The 27,423-nt window shown below is 43.7% G+C and overlaps 1 protein-coding gene across 4 annotated transcripts in view; it reads right to left on the bottom strand.

The window, feature by feature from the left end:
- Positions 1–26,820, bottom strand: part of LRCH1 (leucine rich repeats and calponin homology domain containing 1) — a 198,001-nt gene extending 171,181 nt beyond the window's left edge. For 2 of the 4 annotated variants that reach the window (XM_004433651.3, XM_087436055.1), the window contains exon 1: positions 26,270–26,816. In XM_004433651.3, the coding sequence (XP_004433708.1) occupies positions 26,270–26,573 (304 nt within the window). In that variant the 5' untranslated portion in view covers positions 26,574–26,816. Of the gene's footprint in view, positions 1–26,269 lie in introns of all 4 variants that reach the window. The other 2 variants (XM_004433649.3, XM_004433650.3) reach the window with 2 other exon arrangements.
- Positions 26,821–27,423: the final 603 nt, after the last annotated feature.

Here is a 27,423-nt window from a genome sequence, read left to right as displayed (position 1 = left end):
CCTGACCTCACAAAGTTTAAAACCTAAGTGACTGAAAAAAACAAAAAACCTTAGTTGAAATGTTAACAAATAACACAAATGCAAATGAAAGATTAAGGTCAAAAGTTTGTAGTAATCTAGTGGGATCAAATCACATGGCTCACATTTACTCTATGAAAGAGAAGAGAAACCTAGGGGGTTTAGTTACTCTCAACCGCCTAGAACCTAAAAACTAGATATCCTGCCCGGAAGTGACACTGACATTCACACATGCAGCCAGGAATCTGAAGCCATCTTGGGAGCCAAATGCTCACAGAGTCATGTCTGAATTATGAGCTTTCCACGTGGAAGATCAGAAGACTCGGTGTGACACAGGAGGAGGACAAAACTCCACCACCGTATTCCCAACCAAGACCTCAGTGCAGGATACAGATCACTGACTTAATTTGGCAAGGAAGATGTCTTGGTACAATGAACGTCATTCTTTTTAATTTGGCCAGGATTCTCACTGGCTACATTTCTTCAGCACCCAGAAAAGAGCAGAATATTAGTGCTTTCCATATGGCTGATTGAGGATGGGCATGAGGTTACAGCAAATTTCACCAAGACCTTTAATGAAAGGGAAGCTAGAATTGATTTGTCTTGGTAGCTCTCAAAATTAAACATTTAATGTGAGAATTGATTAACTTTTAAAAGATAAAAAGGTTTTCAGTTTTAGCTCATTAAGATCAGTCCTTGGAGAATCTGTGGCAGCATATTCCTCGAGATTGCAGTATATAGACACTGGATGGTCTCTGGCTTTGATCAGAGTGGATTTCTTGGGAACACATTTTTGAGAAATGTATTATTTTCTTGGCTCCATCTTTGGCTGAACAGAACTGTCATTGGTGTTCTTTCTGAGAGAGGACGTCTGTGAGGTACAAGATGTTATAAGAGTTGGGGTCGGAGCCTTTATTCCTGAGCCCAATAACCACTGTGAGGTGCTTGGTGGCATTTACTGTCTAATTCCATCAAATGCAACACATTCATCCCCCGTTAGGACACCCAAAGAAACTCAAAAACAACCATGGAGAGTCTTTACTGCTCTCAGCCACTGGAAAGATGAAATGACAAAAATGAGGAGAGCAACAACTGTTTTCTCACTGGTGGAAAAGCCTGGTAACAAGGGTCCTTTGTATCTTACAATGCACTCAGATATTCAAAACTGCCAGGGTCCCACGGAATGAGCAGCTTTCAGCTATATCCTTCACTTTCCTCAAATAATCTTTAAAAAATTTTTTTGGATTATATAAAGGAAGGATTATATAAACCAATTATGGAAAGGAGGGGAAAACAAAAAGAACATCTTTCATGTGGACATGAAAAGGGGGAATACTAATGCAGGGGCGGGAGGGGGGTGGAACAGGCTGAAGGACTGAGCCGCCTTTACTTGCGACTTTGGTCCCTCCCTTTTTCTACAGTATAACTGTCAAGGGCATAAACTAGAGTCAAACGGCTGAGGATTAATCCCTGAAAGGGCCACTTCACAACTAAAAAATTACTTACTCTTTTGTGCTCCAGACTCCTCATATCTAATCTGGGGATGATAACGATAGCACCTTGCCTTAGAGGATTCTTGTGAGACTCAGATGAAATCATGACTCTCATGTGCTTAGGGCCTTGCCTGCCATGTGGTACACGTTCAGTGGACGCTGGTGAGTCTTACTGTATCTCTCTCCATTCCCACCTCCAAATCCTTTGTGTCTCATTTCCTTTATCCCAACTCCCAGTTCCCTTTGCTGCTGTTGTCTTGCTTTCATTTCTGTGTCTGCCCTTCCCACCTTGCCTCACTTTAAGCCTTTTCCTAAGACGCTCCAGCACAGTCAACACCATATTCCATTTAGTGCACAGAGATTTGAGGGGTCTAGGGTGAGAGACAGGAGGCAAAGCTCTCCAGTTGCAGTGGGGCTCATCGAGGCAATGAAAGGAATGAGGAGACTGAGAGAGCGAACCAAACCCCACCTGCGAGGTTCCACATGTCAGGCTGAAGTTGACACACGAACCCGCTTTCTGATACAACAGTGCCACAGGGAGTGTGTTTTGCTTTATTTCATTAAACAAGGCAATGCTAGACCCATTGGTGAAGCAGTCTAGAAGCTTACCCAGTGATTGTTACTTGTTAATAAACAAAAGAGTGCATTCCAGCTATACATGGATATTAGTTCCAGCTAATATCCGAAGTGACATTAAAATACTACTACTGCTCATAATAATAATCATCATCATCATCATCATAGAGGACTACAGTCAGCCTTTGTGCATAAATTGCCTTTCCTAGAGCTTCAGTACAACTGAGCCAGCCCTGAAAACTTTGGAGTTTTTACCAATTCCCCTTATGCTCTGCTCCCCTTTGGTAAGAAAGAAAAAAACTCTCTGTCCCTTCTGACATCACTACAACGCATATAAGCTTTTCCATCTTGGTCGCTGTATCTCAGAAATGTCTCACAGGTGATGGTAGGTTTCTCCACTATGTCAGCCCTAGTTAACTCACTTCTTATAGGATCAAGAATGGCAAAAAGGGAAGGGTCTTTCTTTTTGGTCTCACAAACTAGTTCATCTTACAAGCCCTGCTGCAAAATGTGAATTAACAGGCGATCTACCAATCTTACAGATTTGTCCCAGATCAGAGTAAGTATCCCCAATTACAACGTTAGAGCCCCTAGAACAGAAAGCCGTGTGCACTACCCCTAAACACTACAAGACATAGGTTCCTTTACGTTTCTTAGTGGTTTTGCTATCGTCGTTTCAACTGTTGGGTAGAATGCAAATTGCAAATTATGCTTGGGACGATTTCATATCCTCATTCTAATAACACATTCTAATAATAATAAGGATTCCGGTAAGAAGGTAAGAAGAAAAGAACCCTATAAGAAAAAGTAAAATAACTAAAGCTCTTATTATTATTTTAGAACTTCAGATATGATCTGTAATCAGGTTAGAATTTGATTACAAGTAATGGAATTAGTTTAAAAACACCTTCTTCATTGAAAATAGTTCTATAAAGCTCTTCCAGAGCTAGCTCACTCTCAAACAAGATTATGTGAGTTACATGGGACTTAATTTTTTACACATCAGAGGTAATAAGAGGGAGGCCTAGGAGAGGAACAAATGCTATAAAAGGCCCTGGGCTAGAAACTCAAAACAAATGTTCCTGTCAGAATGCGCCAAGAGCTTCCCTTGTCCGGCCCACCCGCCTGAGAGGTTTCATCCTTCATGAAGCCACTTTCTAAACCTGCCTTTCTGAGGTATAGCCTGCAAGTCTTCTCAAATTACTCTGGAGCTCCACAAGGTTAGCAATGGTACAACGCTGAGGTTCCTAAGATCAGGAACCTCGTGCTTCAACATTTTAAGTTGCCAGATGATGAACAATCGGACAGATGTTTCTGAAATCAGATTTTATTTTTTAACTGACAACTATTTCCATGTTCCATTGCTTAGGTATTCAGGGACAAAGCAGGCAGATGTCTTTAGGTGAGTTTACAGAAAAATAAACTCTGAAATGTATGAAGGTGATAAAAAGTGAAAAGGTAATTTAGGAAAGAAGCTGAAGATTATTTGCTTTGCTGTGATTATTGAGTGTTATTATCTCTTTATTGTTCACATCATCAGATTGACAGTGATAAACCCCAGAAAAAGAGCCAACTCTACCTTCTACTCAACTCAGGTAAAAAACAGATTAACACAGGAAAAAATAATCTTTTTTTCCCACTAGCTACAAAGTGAACATATATGGAAAAAGCACTCCCAAGAAAGAAAAAATAACCCTAGGAAAAAAGACACAGAGCACTTCAATCCATCTAACATTGACATCTTGTTCCATGGAGTTCTAAGAAGCCAAATGGATAGTCCACTTTTCGTAGTGATTAATATTTCTCTGATGAGTTAAAAAAATGAACACTGATGATTGTTGACAGAGCTAGAGTTGTATTCTGTGGGTCCACATCAGGTGGCAATGCAGTCTGCAAACTGCCCATCATTAGGTGCTGCAGTAGTGGAGCTTATGACGACACTCCTGCTCGGCCGAGTCAACTGGACTAGGGTTTCAAAAGAACAGTCCTTTGGCATATTTTGTTTTTATTCCAAGGTCTACATACAAATTCTTGAAAATGCAGTCCTTTCCCTGCACACAGCAAGCCCCCCACCTACATAGTGGGGAAAACATCTCAATGATCTTCATGAGGGAAGGAACTTTTACCAGCATTAGGTTTTCCTTGCAGAGTTGAGAGGCTGTAGTGTGGCTCTACCAGTTAAAATTACCAATAAAAGTAAGAGAATGCCAACCCCTCCCGCCAGGAGCTCCCCAGTGTGCTTCCCTGTTCTTTCTGGCAGGAGGGCCAAGCCCTATGCTTCCAGCTCCCAGGATGTTAGCATCTGACTGCATAATTCAGATGTTCCCAATCCAAGCTAGTGACTGCTGAGTCTGCACCAGCTTGCAGAGACTGTCCCGGCCACTAAGATATTTCAGTTCTCAAGGGAGACCAGAGGACCAGCATATTAATTTTGGAGGGAATAGCAGAATTGAAAAACAGGAATAGGCTATTCTAAAGAAGAATAACATGGTACTTCTGGCTGAAATTTTGGTTCTTACCATCCAGAAACTGCACTCAGAATGTATCCGATTGTTAATCCGATGAGACAAAGACTCTTTCACTGTTTATACATTGCCAGCCTTCATATCTTCCTCCGAATTTTAATGAGATCCTCCAGCTGCTATTAATGTGTCATCCTTCTGCCTTGGCGATGCACTAAAAGCAGTCATGTTTACACAAGGTGGCACCCATGCCTGGGAACTATCAGGGAAGCAGGGCCATTGTCTGCACAGGAAGCTCCTAAGGCTGGGCAGAGCCGTATTATGTCACGGGGAGTTTTATACCATGTGGGCACCACAAAGCACACATCCTTTCTGCTCTTCCAAATTAAACACAGACAGCCACAGTTCAATTTGATTTTTAAAGCCAAGTGCAGCCAGGAGATTTTAAACTAAAGCTTTCTTTCCACACCTAAGGCATCTCACTGCCAGGAGGAGTCCAAGGGGATGCCGCAGGTGCATGTGGTTATGAGGGGCCAAATAAAGACTCACACCAGGTTTTTCTTTCAGCTTAGGGCAGGGACTTGATCTCTGGAAACTAAAAGCAAAGCTGAAGGGGCCTTCCTTTACTGGGTGCCTCTGCCCTTCAGCATCCACAGAGGCTGTGCTCAGGAACAGAACTGAGGAGAGACTCACAGCCTGGAGGGGAGTAGAGCTCCTGGGAACCGCCACCTGAAATCAGCCCGAGATTTATGACTTCATTCTGCTTCTCTTTTTACTTCCTTCCTTTCTTGCTGTTTCTTCTCTGCTTATGTCTGTATAGTTACTAGGAAACAGCTCAATAATGATAAAGAAACTGTTGTCAGGTGCATTTTGCAATAAGGAACTCGTTACCTTCTCTCACTCACTGTAGACTAAAGCTGGTTGCTGTATTGCCATCTGTCAGAATTCATTCATTTACTTCATTTATTCTTTCAACATTATTGGGAATTACAGTAGGCAGGATTCTAAGATGGCCCCTACAATATCTATGCCCCTGGTGTATATCCCCTGTATAAGCCTCTCTCCTTGAGGGTGGGAGGGACATGTGATATGACGGGATATCACTCCCATAATTAGGTTATCTTATATGACAAAGGGATTTTGCAGATGTAACTAAGGTCCCTAATCAGTTGACTTTGAGTTCATCATCAGAGAGATGATCCTGAGTGGGCTTGACCTAATCAGGTAATGCTGTTAAAACGTGACTGCGATCTTCTTAAAAAAAAAAAAGGCACCATGAGGTCTAAGAGTTTTACAACCACAAGGAACTGAATTTTGCCAAAAACCTCATGAACCTGGAAGAGGACTCCAAGCCCCAGATGACAGTAGCCCCTGCCAACACCTTGATTACAGTCTTGTGAGACCCTGAGCAGAGGACCCATCTAAGCCATGCCCCGACTCCTGCCCCAGGGAAATTGTCAGATAATAAATGTATGTTGTTTTAAGCCACTATGTTTTTTGTGGCAATTTCTTATGAAGCAATGTAAAACTAATACAAATGCCAGTGTGGGCCTAGCACTGTGCTGGGATGTTGGGGACAAATAAATAGAGAAGCATGATACGATGAGGTACATACGATAAAGGGCAAGTACAAAATTCATTGGGACCAGAGAGGGAGCCTCTAATACTGGCTGGGGGAAGTTGAGAACATCTTAAGAGAAGCAGCATGCTCCCCAACTTTTCAGAGGGCACCAAAGTTGACAACATTTAAAAGTCAGAGGTCTGATTCACAATAGCATTGTGACCATGTTGTGAGAGCCCTCCTGGGTCTTGAAACATACACTGATGATCAGAATAAGGAATGCAATTAATTCTGTTGAGTCCAGAAGCAACTGACAACTTCAGTCAGGACTCCAGGTTTTCAGAAGGAAGGGTGTTTAAATTGTTTCACTCAGGAATTCTAACAAGTTTTACACTGACAGCCCAAATCCTATAGAAAAAAAAAAAAAGAACACAAAAAGACGTCCTCATTTAGGGCCTGCATAAAGGAAGCACTATTATTAAAACACAGTGCTGTGCGTGAGAACCTCGCTAAAAGCGCCTTTCAGTTTCTTGTTTCTCTGGCTTAGGGAGAAGTTACATGAACACAAGGTCCACAGCAAATGTCTAATCCAGATGACTTTCCCCTGGTCACCAACATGCCTCAAGGCTGCCACTTTCTTTAGCCATAATCAGCATGTACTTAAGGAATGTGGACTAATTCCAGCGTTTGTCCAGGCGGAACATGGGAGGAAAATCCACTGCCAAAAATAAAAATGCATTCCAAAGGCAAATATTAGTTACTTTTGGATGATGTACTGTTTTGTATCATCCCTGCCAGGGCTTTCCTCCTGCACTCCTGTTAATCATGTTCATTCCCTCTGAACTTCCCAACAGACCTTCCTAACTATTTCACCAGAGGCATGAGCTCCAGGGCTCAGTAGCCAGCTTCGCTCACTCATTTCAGCCAAAAAGAGCTTCCTGCATGCATCTCAGGGAAAATTAAAATAGAAAGAGAGAGAGAAAGAAAATATGATGTGCCTAAATATAAATTGGGCAATGGTTTCTGTATCATTCAGTTCTATTTAAATGGATCCCATGAGCACACACTGATCTCCAACTGTTGTCAAGGCACTGGGCAGGGCAGAAGACGCACTGCTGACACTTAGTCAACACAAGCCCTATGCAAAGCTTTGAAAACCCCTGCCTGGGGATTTTTACAAGTAGGAATTAGACCACTGTACCCCTCTCCCAAACACTCACACATGCACATCTTTTGATTTTGCAGATTTATGCTACAGAGCAATGTCTCCTTCACCTTGCAGAGAGAACCACTGGTGTGCGGAGCACATGAATGGAAAGACCTCCAGAGCACAGTTCTAGCGCCATAACCACGAGGCCACAGTAAGAGTTCTTTATTTAGATAACCGTACACACATCTTGTGGTTCTGTGAAGCATGAGCCAAACAACAGTCAATCTTCACCAAAGTTTGGGGTGCAGAGCTGAGCTTAAACTCTACGCCTATAAAATTACTAATCTGTGGTGGAGAACTCAATCTTTCGTGCTGGTGATGATGGACAGAAGCAGCAGCACAGAGCCTTCTACCAGTTCTCTGCTCCCCACAGTCAGTCATTCCCAAGGTAGGATAGGCGTGGAAAGAAGAGTGGACCCTAACGAGGATTTCTGCCTAATAAAAGAAGGCAGTTCTTGTCTATCAGGCATATTCTGATTTTATTTTTTCAGTTATCTCACTATCCATTGGCCAAAAGAACCTGTTATTCTAACATTCGAGAATGTACTTGTAAATATTTAATGTAAACCTCATCCTAAGACTAAGCAGAATCTTTATTATCACTGCTGCCAAAAAGAATTTTGCTGGTTAAATTTATCCAAACAGACAAGGAAAAGATGAAGAAAAAACAATAAATACCCCATGCATCAAAATGGGGAAAAAAAAAAAATCTAATTCCAAGCAACCAAAAGTAAACAAGTGAGTGTTTCATAATCAGTTCTAAGTTACATGGGTTGACTTTTTAAAATCTTTTAAATCATTCAAGTTTGTTTGTTTTCCTTTTAAAAACTTTAGGACATGCGCATAATGGTTTATATATTTGAAGAGAGGAAATAATTGAGATGGAGATGCTTTAAAAAGCAGGAGGGGGAACGCACAAATAATCATTTTAAATCTTCAAATAGAGGAAGAGAAAAAGTGTCCTCTTTATCAGTCAACCATACAACGTAATCTGAAAATGCCACTTCTTCCCTAACCATGCAATCCAAAATAGCCCCGCCTCACATGAGAGATGCATGAATTGCCCCAAGTCACCCAACTATTAAGTGACGGAGCTGGAATTTGACCTTGATTTGTTGGACTCCAAGCCCATTACCTAAACAGCTATCATGGTTTTAAACCTCTTGGATGGTCACAGCAAGAAAGGGATGGAAGCCAGTGACAAAGACAAGGTGAATTGAGCACTTTGGTATTTCATTCTGGGAGAGCTCTCACATCACGTACAATTCTAAGAAGCTCGATAGCCCTGGGCGATGATACACCTAGGACACTTTGAGAAAACCCAGCTCACGTAGCTAGCATTTCTCCAGCTACCGAAAGCACAAAAGGCCATGTGTTGGAAGACAGAGTTGGTGCCCATCACTCAAGAGTCTACACTTGAGTCTCTTCTGGCACTCATGCCAGCATACATCACTGTGAATACCATCGACAACTGTTCTCTTGGCACGCAGCACACTCAACAGAAACACTCTGCTGATGAGAATGAAAGTGGAGGACATAGTCCAAGACCCAGGAACTACGCCTGATGCAGACCTGTCCTCTCATCGCGCTGGGTTACTTGCACTAACAGCCGAGCTGCACGAGGTGCAATGGGCAGTTATAGAGTGTGCATTTTGATCAGTCAAATTCTAACATATTGTAACATACTTTTAAAACGTAAAGTAGTCCCTTTTTTGTTTGTTTGGGTTTTTTAAAAAATGGTTAATTACTCTGCAGGTTGAGCTCTAGGGTAAATTTCAACGGTCTACAAATCCACCAACGAAAGGGCTCAGAGCAACAGGTCATTAGTTTTTAATTCTGTACCTGAGAAGGGCAATTAGAAGTGGGGGAAGTCGGCTGATGGGGGAAGGCTGACAACACAGCAACTTCAAAATCTGAACAAGAATAGTAGGTCATCCTCTCCTGTCTTTTAATTTTACACGTCTAATTCCTGCTCCACTATAGTAAAATTCAGGAAAGTATAAAGTAAATCTCTCAAAAGATAAACAAAAACTTCTCTGATTGTCATGCTATTCAAGGATCTATTCCCCTCATCTTTGTTCTTACATTGTCTCTTCTAATATTCTAACATTCTTTATGGGTTCCACTCTTCCCTACTGGAATATTTCTTGTATGTTCATGCTTCTAGTAGAATAAAGGGAGCTTTAGGTTTTTTCAATCAACTTGTAACTAATTGTAAAGTCTCACTAATATCCAGTGCTATGCTAGGCCCTGCAGAAAATAAAAAAAGAATATAGAAGGAGCTCTTCATGCACAGAGTGGGGAGTCTATAGGAGAAGAAAGACCTGGTTTAATTTTAATGTCTCCACTTATCCGCTCTTTGACCTTGAGTAAATTATTTAAACAGAGCCTCAATTTTTTGGAGACCATGAGATCTAACTCGTGGCATTAGGGTAAGGATCATCTAAGATAATATGTTACGCCACCTCTACTACCTGCTATAGTAAAGGCAGTGTAAATGCCAGTTTCCCCTCTTTTCCACTCTCTTCAAGGAATTTGCAAGGAGTCCATAAAAAGCAGGATGTGACCACTCAAGTCAAACTGGATTTGAATTCCAGTTTCTCCACTTAGTAGCTATGTGATCTCAGGCTTTTTTCGCTGAGCCTCCATTTTCTAGTCTGTCAAATAGGAAGAAAACATGTACTTACTTCCTAAGATTATTTTGGGGATTAAAGGAAAGACACCTAAAGTACACAGCACAATACCTGGCTCACTAAATAAAGCTATTATCATTCTTATTGTTGTTATTATTGACTGGAGAGAAAAGACGTGAAATTAAAGAACAATTAAGGATTAACTCAGTCACTTAAACTACCTGTGACAGACCAAAAGCCTAAAGTTCAGAAAAGATGGAAGTGAACGCAGGAGAGGGAGCCTGGGGTTTGGGGCATCATACAAGAGAAAGGAGTTGAGATTTGGAGATGATTGACATGGACTGGAGAACTGGAGTTTTATTTTTGTTGTTTTGTTTTCTGTTTTATTTTACTTGCAAATGCAAAGAGGAAAGGAAAGGTCTGATCAAAGATGAAGCAGAGGTACTTAACCTGGATCTTATGAGGACAGTGAAGAAAAAAGCAGCTGGAGCCACGGAGGCCCGTAAGAGGGTGAGAGGAAAACCCCGTGGCGCAGATTGCAGAGGCCCGTTAGATCCGCCATCAGGCAGCCAACCCAGGGTGAGCGGGCAGGAGAAGCCACGGGAGGAGGCTGGGCAGGGAGTGTGCCGGATCACAGCTGTGATGTAGGAAGTCTGCAAGTGATATGCCACATGGTCCCAGTGCTACAGGATTCAACCAGGGAGCTAGCCAAAGTGCTCCACTGTCCCAGCAACAGGCGGTTCTTTCCAATGACAGTGTGCTTGGTGGGAAAGGTGAACGCTTTAGTCAGACAGCTGAGGTTCGAATTCTGGCTCCTCCACTTTCCATGCGGGGATCTTGGGCAAGCTGCTTAACATCTATGAGCCTCAGTTTCTGCACTGGATGACATTTAAGGTAAACGACAGCTATCACAGGCTGAGGGGATGAATGAGATTATGTCTGCAAAGTGTCTGGCACCCAGGAGGTGCACAGCAAATGCTCCTAGGCCTTGGACTTCATTGGCTAACATCACCCCAGTGATCCTGGAAAACCTGGCTCAGTATCAGCTTTTTCTATCAATAAAATAAAATGCCACTCATAAATAGAATGAGAATATTGTATTAGTATGACTACATAGACAGTTAACAAGCTGTTTCAAAATAAAGAAAATGAAGATCAAACAATCTGTCCACTAAAATAGAAATCTCAGTCTTCTAATAGTAGGCACTGATTCAGCCATAAAGCCCCAATTATTCTGTGTTTTAATACAGCTTGCCAATCAGAGATATGCAGCACAGAGAGAGCTAGAAAGCTGTTGGAAATGTTCTACTTTTTAAGTTGAATAGTGGGTACATAGGTGAATTTTTAATTTACTTAATTAAGGAATAATTTATATACAAGAAAATGTGCCCCTTTTAGGTGTAGAGTTCCATGGGTTTTGACAAATACATACACCTGTGTGCTCACTGTTACAATCAAGACTTAGAACATTTCCGTCATCCCTTGTGCCTTGCCAGGCAACCACATCCCCATGCCCAGTCCCAGCTTCTTCTCTGCTCTCTGTCCCTATGTCTGTTCTACTATCATCATTTAAATCACGTCCACATTTTGTATAGACTCCTTTCTATGTACGCTATCATTTCATAATTTAAAAATAAATGCTGTATTTTTCCCACTAAAATTAATAGCAAATGCCAAAGAACTTCCTGAGAGAGTTTCTTGGCATGAAAGTTAAAAAGAGAAACCTGGGGCCGGCCTGGTGGCATTGGTTAAGTTCACACGCTCCGCTTCAGCAGCCCGGGGTTCATAGATTCGAATCCCAGGCACGGACCAACGTACCGCTTATCAAGCTATGCTGTGGCAGCGTCCCACATACAAAAAATAGAGGAGAGGCCGGCCCGGTGGCACAAGTGGGTAAGTGAGCATGCTCCGCTGCGCCGGCCCGGGGTTTGCCGGTTTGGATCCCGGGCGCACACCAACACACCGCTTGTCAAGCCACGCTGTGGCAGCATCCCATATAAAGTGGAGGAAGATGGGCACGGGTGTTAGCCCAGGGCCAGTCTTCCTCAGCAAAAAGAGGAGGATTGGCAGATGTTAGCTCAGGGCTGATCTTCCTCACAAAAAAAAAAAAAAATGAGGAAGACAGGCATGGATGTTAGCTCAGGGCCAATCTTCCTCAGCAAAAAGAGGAAGATTGGCAACAGACGTTAGCTCAGGGCCAATCTTCCTCAACAAAACAAAACAAAACACAAAAAAAGACAAACCAGACAAGCACTGCAATTCCTTCAAAGGGCAGCAGTATGGGCAGTTGACAGAGATGACCAGGATAAGCTGGACGAGTTCTAGACCAGATCTGACACTAACCAGCTGGAGGTGTGAGCAAGTCACTTCACTTGTCTCCATCTCGCTTTATTCTTAAAAGATGGTGTCTAGTTATATAAGTGAAGTGACCTTATAATTTATTATCCAAATCGGTATGTGTTAAAAGGAGGTGCTATTATTAACTAGGCCAGGGCAAGAAGTATAATCCAGACTGCCCAGCAAGCCAGGATTTAGGATGATGCTACTTATGAGCATCCTATAAGAGCTCCTCCTGTGACGTCCACAGTGACCTAAGGTTCTCAAAAAATGAAAACGAGTTGCACAGAATTATGCAAAGTGATATGTTTGAAAGCTGAAGTCTTTCATCCAAAGGTGATGGGGCTTGTCCAACCCAATCTATAACAATAGAACCCAATCTGCTCACATGGTATGACAAGATGACCAACAAGGCTGTCCTGGAAGAGAAGGGGTCTGAGACAATGAGACACAAGAGAGCGCACACACTGAAACTATGAAACCACGTTAGAAAGACCAGGCTGCCTGATTATGAGAGCACTTAGCTGGGTTATCCTGTCTTTGTCACTCACTCTCTAAGAGGCAGACATTAAGGGCTCCATCAGGGCACATTACCTCAGAACTCCCACTGTGCAAATTTCATATTGAGGTACAAAGTCTTCATTAACATACTGATTCCAAGGACTCTGGGGGTGGGGCTGGGGGTGGAGGACCAACAGCACTTCTTCACAGCTGCCAAATTAATGTCATAAAAGAGATCAGACTTAGGCACATTAGCACACATAAAGTTATAGCACAGCACCCTGGAAAGCTGCATAGATGCAAGAAAGCGTTAACTGTAAATATCTGAACAAACCACAACAAAGAGTTTATTACAAGACTATAATCACTGGAATGACTGGTACAACTAAAATTAACTTTGATTTATCCAGGCTTTCTAAAGACCAGAAAAAACACATAATTGCCTTAAATTGCAGGCAGAGATTGTCATCCACACCTCCAAGGGAACTGTACAAAGAGAGATCTATTTGCCTTCAATTGCACAATCAGATTCCTCTGAATCAGATCAATTTGCATAAACACAACAAATTTTGGTTATTTAGCCATAAACCGTGCTGTCTTTTTAACCAAAATGGGCTGCTGTGCTATTTCATTTATAAGATTGTAAAAGCAATTAATTAATGTATTGAAAGATCATTATTACAAAATAAAATGTATTTTAGAAATCAAATCAATGATTATTACCTAATAAAATAACTTTTAGGATGCAAGCATTTGTATTACAAAGGGAATGTTCTAGAAAGTAAACTACTTGGTCACTCACCCAATGGCTATTTATTCATTTCTCACTGGAGGGAATAAAATCTAGTAAATTTTAGGGGCCGGCCCCATGGCTTGGCGGATGGGTGCGCGCGCTCCGCCACTGGTGGCCCGGGTTCGGATCCCGGGCGCGCACCAGCCCACTGCTTCTCCGGCCATGCTGAGGCCGCGTCCCACACACAGCAACTAGAGGGATGTGCAGCTATGACATACAACTATCTACTGGGGCTTTGGGGGGAAAAAATAAATAAATAAAATTAAAAAAAAAAAAAATCTAGTCAATTTTAAATGGGCTGTTCTATTAGGTTACATATGAGCAAATCTAACAAAATTTTATACCAAGACTAAAAACCTGAATGTGTATTTACATTTTTAAATAATAGACATCCTAGAGAATTTTTAAAACTAATAATTGTTGCTTGCTTTAAAACCGTCCTTAGAAATGGAGCTGATAACTAGCCATGACAAACAGGTAAGGATTAGGTCTAGAACTCCCTGTGCACAGACCTGGGTCCCCTACATCCACTTTCAGATTACTGGGAGAAGTCACATTAGTCCGGAATCTGGGTCCTACTCGAGAATGTGCTCCTTAACTTCTGAGTCACTCCAAGAACTGCTGTCAAAATGCTCCAAGCTTGATTCTCATCGCAAAATCTCCTCCTCTGGTGGGTTCCTCAAGCCTTAAATACTCAGTGACACTGTAACAGGGCACAGCAGGAGACCCGGCACTTCTTCACCAAGAGCTCTGATTCCAATTTTGGCTCTGTCTTGACTGGAGCTACAAACGTGCTCAGATAGCCTAACTGATAAATATCCTTCTCAGCCACAAAGACACTACCCTGCAAGACAGTTGTGAGGACTGAATGAGAAAGCATTCTGAAGGACCCTGGACCCAGACCATAGCCCCCTTTCAGTTCCCTTATCAGTAACTTAAGGGTGATATTGAACCTATCACATGGCTTTTCATGAAATAACTTCTGATTAAAGTTCAAAATAAATGCTGGATACCAGAAAAACAGTAAGAAAAAAAGAGATACAATTAACTTTATATATTTATTCTTAAATCTTTGCTTCGTCATAGACATTTTCCCACTTCTTATAAAAGAATTATTTGCTATACATCTTCAGAGCATTTGCCAAGAACATAAAAAGATTCACAAATTGTTTTTTGCCAAGAGCATAAAAAGGTGATCAATTTATTTATTTATTTAGATCTGGAAAAGCTTTTAAATCAATGGCAGGCCTCTTGCAGAAGGCAAGAACTGCCCTCCAAGCCGTCCTCTGAAGCCCCAGGCCCTCCTTCTCACACCTAGATCCCGAAACCAGAAACAAGGCCTGGTCCCCAGCGCCCTTCCCTGAATTAGCCGGGTGGCGCCGGAATACAGCTCCCATTCTCCACTGGGAGAACCCTGAACTCATTCTTCTCTATCAGTCTTGTCTCCCTCAGGATTTCTTTGTCCTGGTAAAATCAAATCAGATCTAAGAAGGCTGTTATATTGAGCAATGAATGGAAATCACATAAAAGCTTAGAAGACTCGGTTCTGGCCTGACCGCTTACTATCAACACAACCCAAGGAAAATCATTTCACCATCTAGTCTGGGTTTCCTCACATGGAATTTAGCTCTGGATATTCAGAGCTGGAATAATAAATACTGCCTACTCGACTATCCTCCAAAGACTGTCAAAAGAACATAAATAACGCTTAAACGCACTGAAAGCATGTATACTCAAGCCTTCTGGATATCAAGATGATTTTACTAATGTCACAATATTTCTAGGAATTTAACTAGTCTTTCTGTGCCTTGTCAATACTGACCCTCTTTTCTAAAGATAATGGAGTTTAGTAATAATAATAGCAAACGTCAGCATCAGACACTGACCTAAGCACTTTACGCATATATTCATTCACTTACTCCTCATAATAATCCTGTGATTACTATCCCCCACTGTATGATGAGGAAACTGAGGCACAGGGAGAGTAAGTACTAGCCATGTCCTGGTAGAGCCAGGATTAGGACCCAGCCACAGTCTGTGCACTTAGCCACTCTGCTAATGATGTGCTGACAACTTCCAATTATTTATTTCACTGAAGAAAACTATTGACACACAACCCCACGGGAATCTAGGAAGGCAAGTGACATCTATTGATTACTCACACTGGACTAGACCCGAACTCTGCTCTGGGTTCTGTACCTTACCTCATGAATCCTCACAACCACCCTGAGGGGGGAAGAATATTTTCACTTTTAACAAATTCCAAACCTGAAGTTCAGAGAGATTCAGTAACTTGCTTCAAATTCTAAAATTAATAAATTGGGGAGATAATATATAAAAGATATAAAAACTAAGTAGAGAAGTGTTTAAATCTCTGCCTGTCTCCCTCAGGGGGCATCTCCTGCGCCTGCTCCTCCTTGGCCTGGAGGCCTCACCAATTCCCAGAGTCATCTCCTCTGACTTATGCCAACCCTTGCTCCCCACACCAGTGGGAAGGGACACCCAGTCTGCTAGGCTCATTGACCAAGGGGCCTGGAAGAGGGGAGGGGAAATTTCTGACACTGGGTCGGAATGGCTGAAGGGGAGAGAATTATCCCCAAGAGGCAGGAGCTTCATTCACAGCCTGATGCCCAGATCTCCAGATTCAGAATTTCATGTCAGAACTGAGGTTGCATTTTTCCAAAGAAACCACCATCAACACGAAGGCCCACCTCTGCTTGGGTAAAACTGAGAGTTGGTGGGAGAACCAAACTACAACTTACTACTTCATTTCCACAGGGAAATGTATTCCAAGTTCCAAGAAAAACCTTGCTATGAAAGACCACTGTGGACCTTCGGTTTGGGTCAGGGACTGTCCGACACGCCTTTTAGTATTAGGAATCCAATTTACACGGGACCCATGCATGTCCCCAAAACCACATTCAGTAAAATCCTGAACTACCGAGTTTAACATGTAACCACTATTAATGTCATATCCTATTCTCCCCAGCTTTGGACCATATGTTATTAAGGGTTTCACAGTATTTTTATTCTTGTAAGGACCTTCCACACGGCTGGTCCGGGTGGATCTGACCTGAGAACTCTATGGAGGGAGGGAGGTCTTCCCTTCATCCCAGTGTAGCCTCCTGGCTCCACAGAAATAGCCCTTTGGGTGAGGCTGTGAGACTGTGTTGGCTCAGGAGCACACCACCCTGCTGTGTGACCTTGGTCAAGCTTTCTGGGCCTCAGTGTCTTCAGCTATTAAATGAGGAAGAGATGTGAACGGATGGTTTCTAGATGTCTCAACTCCCTCTTCAGGCTACAATAGTCAAGAAAGGTATTTCAGAGGCAGATGAATTTGAACCAGATACAGGAGGTGAGGTGGAACCTAGATAACAGCTAGAAGAGTTAGGAGTTATTGAGCTCCTACTACAGCTAAAACAGAACGCTTAGCAAGAATTAAAAGAAGTAATACATATGTTTGTTTTGTACATATAAAGCACTTGGAGCAATACCCGGCAAGGAGAAAGCATATGATAATGTTACCTGTTGTTACCATAATCATTGTCCTCACAACAACTCTACTAAGTATATATTATTATTATTCCCATTTTACAGGTGAGGAAACTGATGCTCAGGGTTTAAGTTATATGGTCAGAGTGACACAGTCTATAATGGACAAAACCAAGATTTAGACCCAGGTCTTTGAGGCTCAAGAGACCTTATTTTTAACCTCTAAGCTATACTGATGAAAGAGGAAGGAAGAAAGTCCCGTTGGCTACGGACTGAAAGGCTTTATCTGAAAATGACATTTGTTAATGAGAAGACTATATGTGTATAGTACTTTCAAATATATTATTTCTTTAATCTTCACACAATTCTGCAAAGTAGGTAGAACTATGTCTCGATTTTCTTAATCATCCACAGCTCCTTACATAAGTGCTCAAAAACTGTTTTGTTTTACTTTATTTGCTAATTTCAAGCAATATTTGATACAATAAAAATTCCCGCTCATCTCCTTCAGAATTCATTATAACTCACTTGACCTCTGGATGTAACACTGCTTATCAAACACTTGCAAGTGTTGATGAGAAGCAACCTCACCTTCGTTTTTACTATTGTTGAAAAAAACAAATGATTCTAGGATTTGCCAACCACCAAAAAGAAGATTCTGAATTTATGAGAGATAGTGGCATGAAGGGGGACCCAGACAAGCCAGAGTCACCCATTTTTAAGTGTAAATGGAGTTCTTTCCCTCTTTCACAGCACGTTCCCATGCTCAATAGCATTTTTGGAGCCCAGACAGGAACAGTGTGGGCACTGTGCTAAATCCTGGGGATGGGGTGGTGAACTAGACAGGCCTGACCTTGGCCTCGTGGAAGGGAAGCCTCATATAGGAACAAAGTCAGTTTACCGGGCTGGGGGAGAAGCTGTAGTTTCCAGCTACACCAGGGGTAAGTGTTGGGCTGAATTGTGTCCCCCTAAATTCGTATGTTGAAGCCCTAAACCCCAGTACCTCAGAAGAGTGAACGTATTTGGAGATCAGGTCTTTAAAGTGATATGAAGGTTAAAAGAGCTCATAAGGGTGGGCCCTAATCCCATCTGACTAATGTCCTTATAAGAGGAGGCTACCTGCACCCTCAAAGAGACACCAAGGGATGCCCAGGCAGAGGAAAGGCCTTATGAACACACAGGGAGAAGGCGGCCATCTGTAAGCCAAAGAGGGACGCCTAAGAAACCAATCTGCCCACACCTTGATCTTGGACTCTCGGCCTCCAGAACTGTGAGAGAATACATTTCTGTTGTTGAAGCTACCCAGTCTGTGGTACTCTGTTATGACAACCCAAGCGGACTAATACAGTGGCCAATGCTGAGAAGTAACAAGACGCCACGTAAGAAAAAATAACGTCAGCACCAAGAAAATGGCAGCAGCTCAGCAAAACGTGCACAGTGGGGACGGCATCATAGCAGACCCAAGACGACAGATTGAAGTGTAGAGACTAAGAGTGGGCCGTGAGTAGGAACAGTCCACTGATGTTAATCCAGCACTTTCTGTAATAGGCATGGAAGGCACATACAAAAATAAGGAAAACCCCTTGCCTAGCCAGACCTCACAGGCCAGTAAAGGAGGAAGGAGCTTAAACATGGGGAAAGCACCAAAAGAGGAAGGCAATAATTAGCAAAAAATGCCATGAGGAAATAATGCAAAGATGCCTTCAGGCTGTGCACGATTCAATGCTCAGATCTGCAAGGAGGGGCTGGCAGGAGGCTGTGTGTTTTGAGTAGGCTTGGGGACTGGACAAAATGAGAGTGGGCCAAGTAGAATCTTACAGGGCAGGGAAGAGGGGGAAGTGAGGGAAATGACCTGGAAAAGCAAAATGAAGGCAATCTAGAGGAAGGCCAAGTCAGGCAGTCTGCGGCTGATGCTATCTTTGAACTTGTCACTGTGGCCTACAGTGATAGAGTGAGTCAAATCAGAGCTAAGCTGACGGAACCAGGTCAGACGCACTGATGCTACTCCTAACGCTGTATGGCATCGACATCAAAAATATGAAAGATTATTAGAGGAACGCATTATGTAGCAAAACTCCATGGCCTGCACTGCAGGGGTCAGCTGTCAAAAGCAAGGCCACAGGAGAAGCCAGAGGATTAAAAAAACTAAGATGGGGCCTCTTTCTGCCCAGCTGGGGAGAACAGGAGAAGGACATTCAAGATGCACTGAGCTGGAGGGCTCCAGGCCCTGTTTCCTCTCACACTGTCTTGGCCAGCCCCCACCAACCCCCATGGCAAAAGACTAAGGAAACACAGTAGAAAGAAGAAAAGCAAATCTCAAGGAAGATTCCAAAATTGTATAGCCTGACCCTGGTGACTTAAAAATGTCCTGGAAGAGTTTCCGGTACCATACGTTGAGCTGGCTCAGTATGAACACCATATTAACACAGGAGCAATAATTTCTCATCAAGCAAAAAAACAAAATATTTCTGTTATGCAAATCAAACAGTGTTCTTCTCTGATTTTTTTCCCCACCTATATCCTCCTTTATATATCCTCCTTTATGGCCAGTGAAGGAGGATACAGATGGGAAAAACTATGAGCATACACAGAAACCCAACTATAAAGGCATTTCCCTTCTATTGCGTTGCTGGAGTAAGCAAGAGAAGCCAAATTCTCACAGTTCGTCAACTTTCTATTCATGTAAACAATCTCACTTTATTTTTGAATTACTTTGTGGGAACAGATGGTTTCCAAATGTATGACTTCTTACTACAGTACATGGAAGCAATACTACTGAGCTCTTAAATTAAGATAAAGGAGACAAAGCGTGCTTCAAGCATGCATCTATATAGGCAGGCCTAGTTTTCCTAAACTAAGGCTTACTTGAAATTCTAACCTTTCTTTTTTTAGTGACTTTTTTGTTGTTGTTGTTAAACAATTCACATCACATACAAAACCATCTGAAATATCACAGTAACTGAAAATCCTGGTGCAAAAAAACTTACATGCAACAAAAAAATAGTAGCAATAACGAAAGCCTCTAGACTTTCTTTAAGTTCTACATCTAAAGGCATCAGATACGTAAATATAGTTGGGTTTTGTGTTCTACATCCTTAAACCTTTCACGATAGATTATAATTTTATAATTTGAAATAAAACACTGCAATTAACACCAAATTACCTTAATTCCAACAACTGACACAATCATTGAAAGAGTTCACAAATGGTGATCTTGGTGGCATTACCAGATCTAAGCCCAGGCCAGTTTCCCCTGATGTCTCTCTGAGGCAGAAGTCTAATTTTCCACAAAGCTAAACCAAATCTGGAAAGCAGCATACAAACAGGTTTTTGGGAGGCTTGGACAAAAGCTCAAGTTATGTGGCCTGACCGATGAGACCATAACCATCTTAAGTAGAGCTGACAGCATTTCTGGATTGTCAAGTCTCTGGAAACGCATACTCAATACAGCAGCTGGGGGTAGATGACTTTGGGGAGATACTAAGAGAAAGTAAATGCTGCTCGGCCTAAACATAAGAAGTCTTTATACCTATATCTATATCTATGTCTATATATTATATCTATTATGTGGATATAGAAATAGATAGATATATGATTGATTGATTGATAGATAGATAGATAGATAGAGATAGATATAAAAAAGGGGAAAAACAGAAAGGTACACACACAAAAGGGAAACAACTTATGTTTAAACAAACAATGATGAAGTTGAGTAACAGGATAGAAAAAGTCTTTGTACACACCAGAAGGACAGCAAAAGCAAAAGGAAATTGACCTCTGAACTGAACGTCAACATGGATTGCAAAAGGTATCTACCCTTTAAATGCTTACACCAAAGAGTTGCTAAACCACAGCAGGAAAAATTTAAGTCTGCAACAGAACTCAGAAAAAAAATTGTTAGTCAATAATTTAAATTAAAACATTTAAAATAGTGAGGTGTGCCAAATTTTGGCCTAATAACATACACTCACCAAAAATCAAATAAGATGTCACAGTGACTGACAAACTATCCAGCAGAATCATTTCAATGATGAAGGTCAACCTTGGGGCTGTCCTTTATAAACTGGCACAGACCAAAAATTCCCAGAGGTTTTGCGGCCTATAATTGTACGCTATTATTCCAGAAACATGATTAGTGTGTTCCTGCCTTTTCAGTAAAGAGCAGCCTATAATGCAAGCAATGAGAATAGCAGTATGTTTGTGGAGATTGCTTCTGCCGTACACAAACACATCTGGACATGATTCAGAGCACCATATATGTTGAGTCTTAGTTGTTCTAAAAGCTTTTACTATTACAAGTCCACTACACATAAACAAAGAAGAAACTGGTCAACAGGAAAAAAAAATAATAGGAAGTAAAAGGATGTGACTAATCATTTATGGAGAAATATTTAGAATACATGTAACGAATATACACATTTATATGATAGTGACTTCCACAATCAATGATAGTTACAGCAGTAACTAATGAATTTAATTCAACAGCAGAAAAATAATTTGAAACTAGATATAACTATAAGAGGACATACATTTTAAGAAAACACATGTGATTTCAAAAGTTTCATTACACGCATAATGAAAAATCTTTGTGGCCAAAATTGTGGACCAGAACATGTTTTTGAAAACAAACAGATTTCTTTATCAAGTCCTGTGTGAATTCCAATGACTCAAGAGTGCTAAAATCCTAAGGACTCAATCGCTATAGGGTGCGAGTGGGGTGGGGGAAGTCAGCCTTCAGCAGATAAACCTGCCCACAAATCTCAGAGAAGATTCTTTGAATCTGTACAGACATTTGAGAGAGCTAGCTCAGACAGATTAGGGTGTTAGTCCCACAGGCTGACAAATCCCAGGCATCAGCCATCTCCAGAGTCCTCAAACAAAGGGTCCTAAAAGCCCCGTGATCTGTTACTCCATTACATATGTACATGGTGACAGTGGGGTGGGAGGATATGACCAGAGGCACAGGCTTAAACGCCTTCTGGTATTGTTTTCTTCACAGATCTTACACTGTCAGGTTCTTACTCTCTACATCTTCAAAGGATCTTTCCAACCACAGAATGTCCATGGGCACTTCTATCCCAAACCTATCCATCCTACAAAACCTGACCCAAATCTCCTCTCTGCTGTAGAAGTCTTTCTTAACCAGCTTAACTGAAATGGGCTTTTCTTTTGACTTTTGCAGACAATGTCTATCTGTGCTGACATCTCACCTTGACCTGCCTTGAGGCTCCCGCGGCTTCCTGGATCTGTGACTTAGCTTCCCATGCATTCCTGTCTTGTCTCACACTTTGCATCTCCTTCAGTACTACACACTCACCCACACAGGACCTCAATGAGTATTTTTTATGCCACACGTCTACATTCCTACCTGGGTAAGCTGTTCGTTTCCCAGATAGTCTTTCCTGCTTCCGGCCACCTCAAAAAGATATTGGCAATGAAACACTCTACCTTCTCCTTAATGAGACCAACTTTCAACAAATGTTCTGCACATCAAGTCCAAGGGCTTCCTTTTCATTTTCTAGAACCTCCTACAATCAGCCTGAGACAGACACTTTCTTTTCTTACTCCTCTTTTCAATCTCCTGTATTTTAGTCATACAAATACCCTTTTGAACTTCTTCATCCCAAAATGACACTAGTTAATAAATCAGCACTAGAAAAAAAAGTTTGCTTTCCTGATGCACACATTTGCGTACTTCATTTTATGTGGCCCAATTTTACGCTTCAGTTTATATTTATTACTAGCACTGTTCTTAGTGCTGTTGTTGTTACAAGCCACCTCAAGTCACCTTTAATACAAGGCAGCATGTATATTTCTAAAACAGACATTATATCTATACTATAACTCTTCCTATTCATCCTGCAAAATCTATTTCTTCATTTATCTCCCCATCCCCCTCCAACCAGAATGAAAACTCCATGAGAAGGGATACAGGGATTCTCTGTTGGTCACTGCTGTATCCCCGGTGCTGAGAATGGTGACTGGCACTTAGTGCTGCTTGGTAGGTGCCTGTGGAATGAAAGTTGGTTGAATGAATCTCCAGATAGCCTCCCAGATTCTGCTCCTCTCCCCTCATTCCCTGCTTCATAGGAACATGGTCAAGAACATGAACGCTCAAGTGAAACCGCCAGGGTCCAATCACTGGTTCACCACCTCAGTGGGATATGGTCTTGAGCAAATTACCTGTCTTCTCTCAATCGCAAGCTCCCCAGCTGTAAGTGAGGAACTGAACAGGCTTCTGGTGAGGAGTGAGTGGGACAGTGCTGATGAAGTACTTGGCACAGAGCAAAGTGCACACACCAAGGGCTAACCGTGGCTCTTTTATTCACGCTTCTCCCTTTCAGCCAGTGTCACCTGTGCCACCACGCCTGCGTGGATCAGCCTTTCCTTCTCTTCCTCACCTGCAAAAACACTACACCCTGACCACACAACTATTTTGACTCAAATATGAGTAAATCGATAGGCTCAAAGTGAGGGCCTAAGAGTTTTTTCCTATGAAAAACGTGTTTGCACTTGAATGACAGAGCTTGGACATCTGAGCAGCCCAGGGCCTCTGTTTCTGTGTTTACATCTCGATTTTCAACTCCGTTCAGATAAGCTCACTGCCCATGAGGGCAGCTCTGCATAGGTGGCTGCCAGAAGAGTTACTTTTACAAGATATAGACCAAATGGCCTGTATTATACAACTGAGCGATGAGGAAAAGCTTTCTATGTCACTCCCTATATTACAAAATTTATGAAAAAGTGCACTTTACATCTTAGGTCTTTAAGGATCTTCATATGACATTCTGATTTTAAGAGATACTCTGTAAACTAAATATTAACCCAGGAGATCCCACTACCTTTATTGTATATGTTATTACCCATACTCTCTCCTCTACTAGAACTCTCTATTTGTAGGAAATGTCAACACCATGCAAACTGCAGGTAATTTTAACTCCTGCTTTATTTTGATTTTTGCTTGTCCAAATAAGGAACGATGCTCAGTAAATATTTCTTTAGAATAAGGAACAGAATACATTTGGTTTACACTGAGCTTTTGATCTGAGGCAAAGATCTTTTGCAGAAGCAAATCCTTAACACATCTGAGTATTCCGATTTCATGTAAAATAACTGGCTACACTGAATATTCTTTATCTTTATCAGGTTGTCCTAAGTTTCTACAAACTTTGGTGACATTCCCTCCACCCCATAATTAATACTGAATTTTTTGATGGGGAGTTAGCTTTACGCCTCCAAGTTTTAACCAGTGAGAATTTTCTGAGCATTAAGCACGTGCCAGTGAAGTTCATAATTAAAAACTTGCAAAACCCACAACCTAAGCTCGCCACAAACACTCACGAGAGGACAAGAGGAATATTTTTAAGCATCTACCTCATATGGCAAGGTCTTAACTGACAGACATGGTCCTTGCTTCTAAAAGCACAAGTCTTCTCAGAGGAATGCCAACACAGCAGGCACATCAAGTTCACCCAAATTTGGAAATAAACATCAGCATAACTGAAGCAGAGAAACAACTTTCAAGCCCCCCTGCTGAACGTGCAAATGCATATTATTATCAGTCGTGCCAGCTCCATTTTCTGCAGTCATATCCAACCCTTCCATAGTTCATGGTACACTCTCTGGCAAAAGGGAAGTAGAACTTAAGAACAGATTTTTTTTTTAAGTTAATGATTCAGGCAATTCTTGGAATAACTTCCACTTGAGAAAATGTAACTAAGAGGTCCTAAAAAGAGACTTCCCAGCTGTTGACAGCTCAACTCTGGAAATTCCCTTCTTTTTGCCCATTCCTGACTATCCTTAAATCCAAATTACAAAGTTTAACGACCCTGAAGAGCCCTCTTTGCCTCCAGTGAACTCAGAACTGTCTGAATATTCATTAGGACTCTCGACAAATGTTTACTGAATTAAAGGGGGCAAAAAGCACTGGAAACCTACTCCAAAAGCCAAGTGCTTGCTCTCTCACCCCACGTACCCTTCGCCCACAAGAGGAAACGGGGAGCTTTGGAGGTGAGAGTCAAGCCATTCAGGATCTAAGGGGTCTGACACTTGGCCCATGAGGTAATGACAGCCGGGAGATGAGGGCAGAGGTTCCAAAATGGGGCACCCAAGGCCTTGGAAAATGTTGGGCGCTTGCCAAGCTATAAACCCTCCCCCAGGGAGCTGAACCGGAAGGTCGGGAAACCGAGTCAGTTCTGAGGGATCCCGAGGCCCGAATCGCGTTCCACCACCCTCCTTCCTGTTTATAGATCTCGCTCCAGTCACTCCAGCTACCAAAGAGAAAGCAGACGTCTCAGAAATATGTCAACACATGACATAACTTGAAAAAGCTGGCTGCTCATTGGCGCGAGTTACAACTTGTCGGGCTCACGCAGGAAAACCGGCTCGCTTTAATTACTTTTCTTCTACTACACCACGCCGCCCCTTCCAGGGCCCCCTCAAAGATCGGGTTACTGAGAACTAGGCAGCCTCGGTGGTAGGAACCAAACCGTGTGGGCGGTTAGCTAAAGGCAAGTAACGAGGGAGCCGACCGCCTGCGAAGTGGCTGCCGACTCGGATTCGCAACAATCGCAGCGGCTCTTTCCTCGCCCAGGCGCAGGAAGAGGAAGCCTCGGCACCTCCGCGCAGTCGGCAGCAAACTGCCAGATCGCTCGGGGGTGTCACCGAGGGGGCCTGGCGGCACCGCGCCCGCGCCGATGCCCTCGGGTCGGCCGAGGGCGCGCCACCTTTGTCTGGGTTTCCCTATCGGGCTGGGCGACGCCTCAACGCCAGGAGGGCTTGCCCGGGTCGGAGGCGCAGACGCGGCGCTCGGGTTCCCGGGCCCCTGCGCGGGGCCCAGGAAGCCGACGCGGCCGCCTGAAACCTCCCACTTCCACTGAGCGCACGCGGCGTGCCCGCAAGTCCCAGCCCGGCGGCCCCTTCCCCGGCGCGGCCGCCTCAGGGCGGGGAGCCCGAGCCCCGCGCGCCCGCGGGCGCAGCGGCTGGGCGCAGCCCGCTCTCGCGGAGCTGCACCGCCGGCCGCCGGGCGAGGCAGGGGCCACCGTGCCTTCTGCGCACCCACGCGGGTCCCTTATTCGAGAGAGCACCGACCGACGGACCCGCAGCGAGGCCGGATCTCAGACTGGCCACCGCGTCGGGGAAGGCACGACAGACAGCCACCCACACCCACTGCCTGCCCCTCGCCCTCTCTCACCTGCCTGCACCGTGTCCGAAAGGTCGTGCCCGGGGGCCGCGGTCCTGGGAAATTCCTTCAGTTTCCTGGCGCTGAGGTTCAACCCCCCGGAGTTGGCCGCTTCCTCCAGCGCGCGCTCCAGCCCCCGGTTCAAGGGCAGGTTGAAGCCCCCGCTGCCGCCGCCGCCGCCGCCGCCGCCTCCCCCAGCCCCGCCGCCGGCCCCGGTTCCTCCGTGGTGGTGGTGGTGGGGATGATGATGTGGGTGCAGAGTAGCCACTGAGAGGGCAGGCACGAAAGGTTGGGGTTCGCTTCCCGGCGTCGCCATCTTCTCCCGGGCCCCCCAACCCCGCCCCGCCGCTCCTGCGGGGGGGGTCACAGCTTTCCCCCGAGAGGGGGAGACGGCACCTCGGGCCGAGTCCCTGCAGTGCTCCACCGAAAGATGCTGGAAGAAGGGGGGGAGGGTGTGGCAGGCGCGCGGAATGGGGGGCGGACGGGGAGGCGGCAGTGGCAGCTCGGTCTCGAAGGTTTCCTGTCCCCGACAAGCTGAGGACTGCGGCGGCGGCGGCCGCGGCAGGCAGCGCGCATGTGTCTCCTCCCGCCCCTGCTCCCTCCTCTCCGCCGCTCTCCCCTCCTCCGCCGCCTGCTCTCTCCTCCTCCTTCCCCCAAGCTGTCAGTCCAGCCCCGAACCTTCCTCCGCGGCCAGCCAGGCTGCCCTCGCCGCTTCGCTGCGCTCGGCCAGGCATTCCGGGGACGTGAGGGGGCTGGACGCCTGCACGGACGTCCCTTTCATTTAGACGCCGAATGCCTCTGGGTTTTTGTTTGTTTGTTTGTTTGTTTTGCTGCCCAGGGGGTTTTAAGGAAGAAGAGGTTTTAGGGGGTCTGAAAAATCTAGGCGGCGACGCAATAGATGAGATTTGAAATACAGTGAGATCACGAGGAGGTGAGAGGTTATCTCAATTCTGTGAATTATTCTGGCTCTTTGACCCAGAGTTCCCCAAGAGGCAGTTTTTCACTGTGGGGTCAGTTTTTCACAGACGACCCCTGGCATTTGGGCGCCTATAATGAGCCAGACACTGGTCTAGGTAGTCTACATTATCTCATTAATCCAGGAACCCTATGAGCGGAAAAATTGTTTCCCCAGTCCACAGAGGAAGTTGAGAAACTAGTCTAAGGTC

Source organism: Ceratotherium simum, chromosome 10 (genome assembly GCF_057802395.1).
Source record: "Ceratotherium simum simum isolate JZ-2026a chromosome 10, ASM5780239v1, whole genome shotgun sequence".
NCBI classification, from domain to species: domain Eukaryota; kingdom Metazoa; phylum Chordata; class Mammalia; order Perissodactyla; family Rhinocerotidae; genus Ceratotherium; species Ceratotherium simum.
This window is presented reverse-complemented; position numbering and strand designations above follow the sequence as displayed.